Below are 12460 nucleotides of genomic sequence, written 5' to 3'. Positions count from 1 at the left end.
TTTTTCTCAACAGTTATTTTTCTACTTTACTGTATGTACCGCTTGTTTTACTTGAATTCAATATTTCGATTCTTCTTGACAATTTAGAAGCAACACTAATTCAAATATCTATTGAAATACATAGTCATCTTCGTGAGTTAAGGGCAAAGCAAGTTCAAATGCGAACACAACAGCACACAATTAGATTAGGATGAGGCGTGTACACATTTGACCTGTATGACATGAAACTGACCTTTATTCAAATGACCATTGTTTGATTACTGTAATCGGCAGTAAGGGATACAGAAATGACACGTAATATAAAACTTATGGGCGACAAATTCATAGATGAAGCAGGAGAGAACGGTTTTATGGTATCGGAGATGGCAACCTCACGCAAGAGGCCATGTCCAATGCTCGGTGATGTTAAATAATTTGCCATGTCTTTTTCCCCCGGTGCTCCTTCTTGATTCTCCTCAACTCAAACAATGATATTTCTTCACTACAGTAGGTCCCCAAAATAGTGCTTGACACTCCTTTACAGAAGTTCATGCCAATATTTATACAATTACTTTTCAGTGTAAAGCCATTAGCGTAATAGAAAGTATACTCCTTCTATCATGCTAGAAAACTAACTCCTGAGAGTATCCTGTACCTCTACAGGGTCACCACTCATCCAAGCATGGAGTATTGTTGCCATATCTGGGCTGGTGAATCTACCGCTAGTCTCCTCCTCTTGGATAAGGTCCAGAAAAAGGTCTGCAATCTAATAGGTCCCAATTTGTCAACTAAGCTCCAACCCCTGTCTCATCGCCGTAATGTTGCATCCCTATGCCTGTTTTACAAGTATTATGATAGAATGTGTTCTGATGAACGCATTACACTTGTGCCCCCTCGACATGCATATTTCCGACAAACTCGCTTCTTCAAACAAAATTGCTTCTTCTTTCGAACAGCTAGACTTCGGAATTCCCTTCCTGTTACCTGCTTCCCTGGCTGTACTGATATGCAGAAGTTTAAACATAACGTAAACTTACATCTTGTTAATCTTTCTTAGTCATCGCATTTACATTACGCATGAATTGAACGATAATAAAAAAAATCGCCGTTTGAGGTGTCTTCTACGCTCCTTCTGCGTAAAAAAAAACTATCCATTTCTCGAGCAGATCGTGACGTATGATGAGAAGCGGATCCTCTCCAACAACCGGCGACGTTCAGCACAGTGGTTGGATGTTGGAGATGCTCCACAACAATTACTGAAGCCGAAACTGCACCAAAAAAATGGCATGGTGACTGTTTGGTGGTCTGCGGCCAGTCTCATCCATCACAGCTTCTTGAATCCAGGTGAAACGATTTCGGCGGAGAAGTACTGACGACAAATTGACAAAATGCACCAGAAGCGTCGATGTATGTGCCTGAGATTGGTCAATATGAAAGGGATCAATTCTCCTCGATGACAACGCTCGCCCGCATGTTGCTCAACTGACCCTACAGAAGCTGAACGAATTGGGCTACCTCATTTTGCCTCATCCGCCATATTCACCGAACCTCTTGCCCACCGATTATCATTTTTTCAAGCATCTCGACAACTTCCTTTGCGAAAAATGCTTCAAAAGCCAAGATGATGTCGAATCGACCTTCAACGACTTCATCACTGCAAATACTCCGAATTTATATAAAGCAATGATGACGTCAAAAACAATTTCTCAATTTGTCATGAATTAGCACGGAAGTGGGAAGGCTTATAAAACTGTCATAAGAATGCTCATATAAGGGCACAATCTGGTTTATTTATTTATTTAAAACAAACTCCCCTCTAGATAAAACTATCGTAGGTTTGCAACAACAGGTGCCATATACAAATTCAATACATCTAGCCTAATAGCCACTATCTTATGTAACTTTGGAACACCATTATAGACTCATTCAGTTGTGATAGTAAAATGCTACATTGCATCCAACGAGCAACACCATCACAATCGCAATAACTACAGAGGAAGGAATCCCTATTTTTCTTTCCAAATATTTAGTCCTACCAACGCTACCATTTGTCACCGGAAACAATTTTACATGACTGATATATACATAGACGAAACATAATCTTTTCTATTTCCGATTCATAAATAATGAAGTTTCCCTCGCTTAATTCCGTCCATTCTGATTGGCTGAGCTCTGAAAATTCTCATATTCCAAACTCAAATTATTCGCTTCATAAACGAACGTTTAGTAACACTACAATATGACGTCGCTAAGAGACACAATTACGGCAACTAAGTCTTCGTCAAAACGCCAACAAAACTGATTTCTTATACCATTAAACACACTGTGTGTACAGTAATGATGTCTGAAAATGACGCATTACTTATATATTCATATATTGACCATTTTAGCTCCCAAAATATTTTCGAATATAATATATTATATATAATATATTATATTCAGATGTTTCCTATTAACATAAAATATAACACTGCCGACGACGACAACACCTTCGTCCAAACATAAATAAAACTGATTTCTTTTAGCATAAAACAAACTGCGTGTCCACTGCTGATGTTCCAAAACTAGGCATTACATATGCATTTATATATTGAAGAGTTAAACTCAGAAATATTTGTTATTTATATATTATAATTTTTCCTAGAATTTTAAAATAAACACACAACGACGACGACGACGACGACGAAAAATAATTAAGAACGGTATTGAACGAACTACAACTTAGTTTCTGTCAACTAAATTGAAGAGGTTAGCTCCCAAATATTTGTGTTTTTTTATTATGCCGAAAAATAAATGCGGAAATTTATTGAACGAAATAAAACAAATTTATTTTTTGCCAACAATTTTATTTACGCTACATAATCCGTAATATTTTTTTAATCGGAATAAATCATCAGAAAATATACTCGATTATTTGGAAGCTAAATTTTTTAATATATAAAGATATATTAAATGCGTCCGTACTTCGCCACGGTACATTCATTTGCGCCACGGACGCCAGTGTCCGCTATTAAACTGAGCCGGCAGTGGCTCCCACTAACAACCGTTTGTTTTTTGGGTTTTTTTTATACAGGTGGGGGGCATACTTCTACCGTGCAACGCCGGTTCACAAGTCCTGCTAATATATATATATATATATATATATGTGTGTGTGTGTGTGTGTGTGTGTGTGTGTGTGTGTGTGTGTGTGTGTGTGTGTGTGTGCGCGCACGCGCGTGCACGTGTATGTATCTCCTTTCTTCATTCGGTATTTCTGCAATATTGTTTAATCTATTTTTATTTTTCATTTTCTATTCCTTAATGCAGACTTTAGAAGCCGTTGGTAAAGACGTGACCTGCTATAGAATATTCACGCGCTCATCGACGTCGTGACTTCCGGACCGGAAGTGATCGTAAACATGCGCCTAACACGGAACGCGCATTTCAAAGCGTGAAAACGCCACCATTTGATCTGCTCACCAGTAAAAGAGAAGTATAAAGTCAAAAATAAATAAATAAATAAATAAAAACAATTCATTTTTTAAACGAACATTATCTCAGAATATTTTTGTAAAATTTAAATCCCAAATAAAGTTTTGTTAACAAAAATGAAAATTCTTAATTTGTTTATTTTCATTAACTTTCTAAATTTTATTTGTTTTCATAACTACTCTAGTAGCCCTATTCTACAGCAACTGTTTACATCATGTGCGAACGCAAAGAGAAATTAACAACAAAAATTAGTTGCATATTTTGTACAAAAAGTGGGTCCAAATTTAAATAAAATTATGTTACCATCACTTGGGATGTTATCTCCTGGCATGATAATCAGCTCACCGGGTGTTATACACGATATCAAACGATAAGCACACCCATTTTATATCAAGGGCTTGATATGTTGTCGGCTATGACTGCGTAACGGGTGTTGTATCAAATTACCTGTGTTACTATCGCGGACCGGGGAGTGTGATTTTGTGTGTGCGTGTAATGAGGGGAGGTTCTTTGACGGTTATTGTGTTTCGTGAAAGGCAACCAGATCCCCGCATGTTAAACACGCTCTAAAACGATAACCAACGGGTTAATCAAATGGTTTATATGGTGCATGTTACGTCTGTTTTATGGGTCTTCTCTTCATTCAGTAGTCATTATTAAGTTTCTCCCGAGAATTAATTATTGTGTTTGTAATCTCTTGGTGGTTCTGTATGAAATAAACAAACGACACATCTATTTTATATATAAAAATAGATTTTTTTAACAATTAAAATGCATTTTGACACCTCAAACGTGTATAAAGATAATATATGAGGACATGGACGGAAATATGTTAGTTTAGATGTTAATTTCTAAAACATTGCAAACATATCCCAGCATGTAAAATGATCGTTAAAATTATGTTGATGATGATGATATCCTCATGACATGACCATGAGCCTACTCTTGTTTTTTTTTAATTTTCCCGGACGCTTTAACTATTTAAAAATATCCGTCTCCAATTATTTTTGTGTACATTTTAATTCAACAATGTATGAAAAGATTTATAAAAATGTTTATAAGACTATTATTAAAACATTTATCAAAACATTTATAAATACATTTATAAAACGCTAGCGGAGGATGCGTCCAGCTTTCCCCGGGCGTAAAATACGCTTAAATATGATATTTTATTTTACTTTGTCCAGATTCAGTATATATTATTACAAGTTAGAAAAACATTTAATCCAAGGCATGAAAATTGTTAAACAAAATGATTTTACTATAGGCTTTAAAAATAAAGGTACAATATTCAATTTGAAATTTATTTATCTTCTAAGTGCACTTTTATAAATTTTACAAAGTAAAGTATAAAAAATTAATTTAAATTGAATAAAAAATTACCTTGGATTTATTTTATGTACTGTACATTCTGTTGCACTTTTTAAAAAAATCATTGAAATTTTTATATCTATATCATTAATTGCTAGATGAAAGATAATGTTTTTAAATTGCAACAAAATGTACATTACATTACGGTACAAATGCCCCTTCTGGCTTGCTACGTATACCCAATACATATTTTACCTCCAAGACGACTGCCTTTGGCTCAGGTGTCTATCCTTTATTATTCCTAATATTCATAAATGGCCTCCCTGACAAAATTTCTCTGAGATGGGTATATATGCTGATGACACCACGCTCTATAATAGACACGACAGGAAAACAAATGAACACATATCTAAAGAAATGATAGAAACACTAGAGGATGACCTCCAATCTGTATTGGAATGGGGACAAAAATGGATGGTCACATTCAATGCTGCAAAGAGGGTTTTTTTTATTACATTTTCACCCCAAACAAGGCAAATTGCCACTTTGGTGTAGGGGGTTACTATCAGGGGCAACAACTACTGGGGTACTATGTAGGGATTTTGGCAGCAAGATGTCGGTTCACGTTACACTTGAACTTCTACACATCAGTACTGTTGGGGAAGCAGGGACCTGGAATGGAATTCCAAAGTCGAGCGGTTCTTGGGAAATAAACTATTGGAGTAGAAAGATCTTTTACATCTAGGGATCTCTACAGTGTGTGGGGGTGGGATTTAGCAGTCTGTCGGGTTTGTCGAGGGTGCTCACGTCGTGGGGGCACAAGTGATTGCAGTTCGTCAGAGCATTCACCACTAAAATACTTGTAGAAAAGGCAGAGGGATGCAACATTTCGTCGATGGGACAGAGGCTGAAGCTTAGATGCCAGTTCAGGGCCTATCAGGTTTGCGACTCTCTTTTGAACCTTGTCAAGGAGCGAGAGACTAGTAGCAGATGCACCAGCCCAAATGTGACAGATTAAACATATTTTCTTCAATAATTACAAGAAAAATTCTCTACCACTAATAGCAATGTCCAAAGACTCATTATCTTAAAGTAAATATTTTAAACTCCTCCGCCTAACGTTCACAGGGAACATGAGTTGGAACAATAACATTGAGAGCATTGCCAGTTCCGCTGCAAAGGCTCTCTCTACCGTGCTAGAAAGCTACTAATGCCCGAAAGTATCCATGTATGGCGTATTGTTGTGATATTTGGGCTGGTGCATCTGCTACTAGTCTCTCACTCCTAGACAAGGTTCAAAAGAGGGTCGCCAACATGATAGGTCCTGAACTCTTATCTAAGCTTCAGCCTCTGTCCCATCGATGAAATGTTGCATCCCTCTGCCTGTTCTACAAGTACCTTAACGGGGAATACTCCGACGAACTGCAAGCACTTGTACCCCCTCGACGTAAATACCCTCGACAAACCCGACAAGCAGCTAAATCCCACCCCTTCACAGTAGAGATCCCTAGATGTAAGAGAACCTTCTACTCCAGTAGTTTCTTCCCCAGAAATGTTAGACTTTGGAATTCCCCTCCGGGTCTCTGCTTCCTCAACTGTACTGACATGAAGAAGTTCAAGTGTAACGTAAACCAACATCTTGCTGCCCAACTCCCTACATAGTACACCTGTAGCTTATGTCCCTGATAGTAACTCCCTACATCAAAGTGGCAGTGTGCCTTGTTTGGGGTGTAAATGTAATTTAAAAAAAAAATAAGATGAATGTACAAAATTGTTATGGCTTGCAATAAGCCACAAAGAAAACAGAACAACGGAATAGAGTTTAAACAATGTATTACTGAAACAACAACGTAAAAGGGTTACAACTGAAAAGAATAGTAAACGCCACCGAGCAGGCGAGGGTCGCTCTGGTGTTTAATCCACACCTGGAATCAAAAGGTCTATGGTTTATATTATTGATATAACAGTCCATTTGGAGGGTGATTCCCTCACAACACCCCCCTCCCAAGCTGATTTCCGCGCTTGTGAAAATCAGTATTTCTTCCTTTTAGGGCAGACAACTAAGGGTTCTGTGCGCTTCCTCTTTCTGCCGGAGTGTCTCGGTTCTGACATCCCTTTTGGAGGGTCTATGTCAAAACAGTCATACACAGTTTCAATCGCCTCACTGCCGTCCTGCGGCGGTTATTCTTGATCCTTGTAGAAGCGTTTCCTGATTTGGTTCAGGTGCCTCTTATGTTGGAACTTTGTGCCCTGAATGATGTATGTGACATGGCCGATTCTTCGTAAGATCGTGCCCTGTTCCCAAAAAGAAACGTTATTTCTAAAATGTCTAAAATACACGTTATCTCCGCTGTTAAACCGTTTCGTTGGAATTGTAGAGGTTCTGTTGTGTACTATGTGTTTGGGTAGCAGTTTATCAAATACGAATTTTATTTTCCGTCCAAACATGATTTCAGCTGGGGATCCCGCATCTGGTTTGTTCGGATTTCTCGTGATTCTGTAAACCTGCAGAAATTGCGGAAGGGCCTTTTCTGTCGGTGTACCGGACGTCTTTTTTAATGCCCCTTTTAAACGTATCGACGAAGCGTTCGGCCTGGCCGTTGCTTCTGGTGTGGTACTGGGGTGTCGTAATATGCTTAAGTTGATACGTCTCACAGAATTCTCTGAACTTTGTCGAGGTGAACTGAGTAGCGTTGTCGCTAACCAGACAGCCTGCAACCCCAAACCGAGCAAACAATTCCAATAAAAAATTGTCGTTGTTGCCGTGGTCGGTTTTTTGCATCTTAGTACCTCTGGCCATTTAGAGTAAGAATCAACTACTATCAGGTAGTAAAAATCCTCCACAAGTCCCGCATAATCGATGTGGATCCTCGACCATGGTTGTTCAGCCTTAGGCCAAGGTTTATATGTTATCGGTGGTGCTTTTGCAGCCAAAGCACAGCCTTTGCATCTGTTCACCATGTCGGTAATATCTTGGTTCATAGCTGGCCAGTAAACAAAACTTCTCATTAGGCTTTTCATTCTGTTTATTCCTGGATGCCCCATGTGAAAATCCCTGAGAATTCTTTTTTGAAGGGTTTGGAGGATGACAACCCTTTCACTGTAGTACAGTATTTCGTTGCAACCAGAAAAAATATCTGAACTGGTGTCATCCAGTGCTAATTTCTGCTTCGTGGTTTGAATGAAATCGTCATTTAGGGATTCTGACTTAATTTCCTGAAGTGAGAAACAATTTCCTGAACTATGACAAACAATATTATCCGCGAACTACCGTTCGTGGATAATATTGTTTGTCATAATTTTTACATCATTATTAATACGTAGTGCCGCGATTACTGAATCTTCAAGAGGTTCCATTTTGGCAGGAATGAGTCTCGATAGACCGTCTGCATGGGCTAGTTGTTTTGAGGGGAGAAATTGAATTGTAAAATTATAGTTCAGCAGAATAGTTCCTCATCTTAATAGTCGGTTCGCAGTGAATGTTTGAAGTCCTTTTCTGATCCAAAAATGGATATCAACGGCTTGTGGTCGGTTTGTAGAAAAAAATGTCTTCTGTACAAGAACCGGTGGAATTTTGCAAATATAATTCCCAGGGCCTCTTTCTCGATCTAAGAATAATTCTTTTCCGCTGGCAAGAGAGTCCGTGATGCGAAAGGAATAGGCTGTTTCGAGCCATCCGGCATTCGATGTAGCATGCACGCCCCGACGCCATATTGACTAGCGTCGTTAGCTACTATTATGTCCAACTGCGGGTTGAAATGCCCTAGGAATAATTTTGAAGTCAGGATTCTTTTTATTTCTTGGAATGATGTCTGGCAATCTTCTGTCCACTCCCAAGCCTTATCCTTTTTCAGCAATTCATTAAGTGGTGCGCGCAATTTGTGCATATTTAGGATGAACCCCTGATAATAATTTGTCAAACCTAAAAAACTCTGCCATTGAGTTATGTTTACTGGTGCTGGCATTTCTTCAATAGCCGTCGCCCTATGTGAGTCTGGGCGTCTACCATCTTTATCGATTATTTGATTCAGGTATTTAATTGTTTATAAAAAGAACTCTCATTTATCTGCTTTGATCTTAAATCCATAATCTTGTATTCGACTGAATACTTGTCTGATATGTTTTTCATGTTCCTCCTTGCTTTTGATCGCTATAATAATGTCATCAAGATATGCAATTGCGTTGTCCAAGCCGGGCAGCTTAGTATCCATTACTTGCTGGAATATTGCGGGTGCCACCTTGATACCAAACGCGAGTCTTTCGTATCTGTACAAACCCCGATGAGTGTTAATGCAGAGGAGGTTAGCGCTTTTGTCGTTTACCGGAATTTGTAGGTAAAAAGTAAGATCCATGTCCAAGTAACCTATATTTAAAATTTCAAGTGTTTAGACCCAAAATTGGCCGAGGGGTTTGGTAGAGTTCTCAAAGGTGAAATCGTTGAACTTAGACCCCTTAACAGGAAAATTTCTGGCTGAAAGCCAATTAAAATTTATTTTAATTTCCAACTCTCAATGCCCCTTATTTCAAATCTCGAGTCTGTTGACCGAAAATTGACAGCGTTATTTGGTAGGAAAATGTACACACACAGATAGACACACACACACACAGACATTTTCACTTTTATAGATATATAGATTTATTCATTTGTGGTGGTGATGATTGTGGTGATAATGGTTTGTTTACTGCTATTCTCTTGAAAGAAATCACATTACTACTGTGCAGTAGGGACCATAATTAACTTTTTAAAACAGTAACAAACATGCACGTGTTTCGCTACCGCACAGCTCATCAGTATTGTTTGACTGCATTAGGGTGCGGAACTCAAACCATAAGTTTTTATCGTGCGTATAATGTTACGCTACGGGCTCCTGCTGATATTATTTGCTATTTTTATTGCTTTTAAAGTTATATCGACTTTTTATACACTAATTATATAAATTGAAAAAATGAATCTGTGACACTAGCCTCAAAGCGGATTTAACCAGCTTCCTCTAAAGGAGGAAGTTTCATGGGAGCATGAAATTCACAAAAGATCCCCAATCGCATGTATATTCCCATCAGTGGAGATGACGTTGTTAGATTTTTTCATCTATTGCATCGAAATGTCGACGTCCCTCTATATACAGCGCCTGGTATTCCCAAACTGGTCACCCATCTGGTATTCCCCAATTGTAACCCATCTTGTACTGACCAGTCTGCATTTTGCTTAACTGCTAATTTAACGAAAACTGGTGTGTCAGCCTGATTATCCCGTATCTACAGTAACTATACTATAGATTTATAATTAACATATCTATTTATGGATATGTTGTTTCTAATAATACAAATGATTTCTTTAATTACATTAATTTGATAAAAAAAATTTTAAATATCCTCATATTTGGTGAATTATCAATTCGTAGTAATTAAGTTTTTTTGGCGTGTCAAAAATTTTCAAGATCTTTCGCCTGACACACTGACAGAGACATCATTGATGCTTTATAATCGACTCGTGTAGTTTTTGTAGACACGAGAAAAATGACTGAAAACTAGCCTGTAATTTGAATCGGAAAATATAATCAGTTGGCGCGTTGCCTTGGAACGTTTTCAAAATGGCGAATAGCAAACTTTCAAAATGGTACACAAGCCAAAAAGCATGTCGTTGTTTTCTTTTGTTTTTTGTTTTTTGTTTTTTTTTTGTTTGTTTTGTTTTTTTTTTGGGGAGGGGAGATTCGAGTTTTTTGTTTGTTTTTTTTTGGGGGGGTCGAGTTTTTTTTTTGTATATTCGTACGAATTGAAAATATTTTATTAATTTATTTATTGCGGACTATTATCCTCATTTTCTATGGTTGTTATTTCACGACGTTTCTGCCAACAATTACTCTGGCCTTCGAAGGAACTTCGAATCTCCCAACTCCATTCACAGCAATTACTGCCTTCCACAGTTGTTGTCGTCTCACCACGTTTTGGCCAAGTAAGCCTCTGGCCGGTTTTGGGTAGGATTGAAACCGCTATCTTCAGACAATGCTCATCTAGAACCGTAGATTTTCAAGGTTGGATCTTTTGGTCTTATAAATCTACATTTTATTTATTGTCTAATCTTCCATGGTCGGGTTCGTATCGAATGGTATATATATTATTTAATTGGAATTCATTATTGAGATGAGTATTATTTATTAATTTATTTATTGCGGACTATTATCCTTATTTTACCACCCGACGAAGACCAGAGGAATAGTTGGCAGAAACGTCGTGAAACAACAAGCAAAAAGAACATCTATGAAAGATGAGGATAATAGTCCGTAATAAATAAATTAATTCAATAATACTTATCTCAATAATGAATTCCAAGTAAATGAAAATAGTTTGTTTGTTTGTTTGTTTGTTTGTTTGTTTTTAATTGCTTGCATCTTGTCGGTCTTGATCAACACACGCCATGATTTAGTGACTTTGGCCATTTTAATTGTAATTTTTATTAAAACCGTAAGTATAGATCTTTCTTTTTAAAGATTAACTTTGCTTCTTTATATTTCAAACACAATCAAAATTTAAACGTTAACTAAAATAGACGTATTATATTATAATAAGTATTAAGAAGTATAGACCTGTGTTTGTCAGCCGTGTTTGCCGATACACAATTAAATTATCATTAATAATATTAATACTACATAGAAAAAATTCGAGCATGAAAAGTAATATGGTTAAGATTAATCTAAGAAAAGTAAAAAAAAAACTAAGTGTTAAAAATGAAAAATAATAAGACAAAATATTCTAGTAAAAAATATAATAAATTTATAACTCAAAATATTGCAGCATTAAATTTTTTTTCTTCATTATATAATCAATTCTTAATGCTGCAATATTTTAAGTTATAATTTTATTACAATTTTTTACTAGAATATCTTGTCTTTTTCTTTTTGAGTTTCAGCAACTAGTGATTTTACCTTTCTATGTTTAAATCTTAACCACATTACTTTTCATGCTCACATTTTTCTATGTAATCCATGATTTTTCCAGAGTTTGATTTGAAATCATATTTTTGCATGTTCAATATCATAACGCATTGTCAACAATCCATAAAAAATTATTACCAACTTCTTAAATCGATAAAATAAAAAAAATCAAATAAAAGACATAATTAAGTAAATAAACAGAAAGAAGGGACAATAAAAGAGAAACAGAATTAACGAGCGACGTTGTAAGTGAAATATTATCAGCCGTAGCAAGACAAAGTGTATAACTTTTGTTAATTCTTTCTATATAATCCAAATAAAACATTCTTGCTATGATTTATGAGGGTGTCGACGACAAAAACGTTTCTGTGGTAACCAACAGCCAATCAGAAGAAGTCGTCTCTTACGTTCCTTAATAATTCTGAGGGCTTTTGAACACCAGTAATTTTATTATAACTTTTGTTTAATGAACGAAAATTGAAAAAAAATTATTTCAAAATATAGCTGAGGAGGTGGCCTATGAACTGCAAAAATTGTTTGAAATTTGATCGCAAAATGAGTGAGTGGTGAAGCTTTAAAGCAGTTCTACACGAGTACAACTAACACGTAGCCATATATATATATATATATATATATATATATATATATATATATATATTGCATAATCATCACCACTTATCAAGGCCAAGAGGCCATTCGAGGATAAGGGTTAAAGAGTGTACAGTAGTCAATTGAATAATATAGTAATCATTAGTAATGGAAATTCG

At 36.5% G+C, this 12460-nt stretch overlaps 1 protein-coding gene across 1 annotated transcript in view; it reads left to right on the top strand.

The window, feature by feature from the left end:
- LOC145255531 (sodium/calcium exchanger regulatory protein 1-like) overlaps positions 1–3557 on the top strand; it is a 79320-nt gene extending 75763 nt beyond the window's left edge. Inside the window, exon 5 of the mRNA XM_080113988.1 lies at positions 3286–3557. Coding sequence (XP_079970114.1) covers positions 3286–3351 — 66 coding nt within the window. The 3' untranslated portion in view covers positions 3352–3557. The remainder of the gene's footprint in view (positions 1–3285) is intronic.
- The last annotated feature ends 8903 nt before the right edge of the window (positions 3558–12460 follow it).

The sequence above is a fragment of the Euprymna scolopes genome, chromosome 31 (genome assembly GCF_053919585.1).
Source record: "Euprymna scolopes isolate OS-2025 chromosome 31, ASM5391958v1, whole genome shotgun sequence".
In the NCBI taxonomy this organism is placed as follows: Eukaryota; Metazoa; Mollusca; class Cephalopoda; order Sepiida; family Sepiolidae; genus Euprymna; species Euprymna scolopes.
This window is presented reverse-complemented; position numbering and strand designations above follow the sequence as displayed.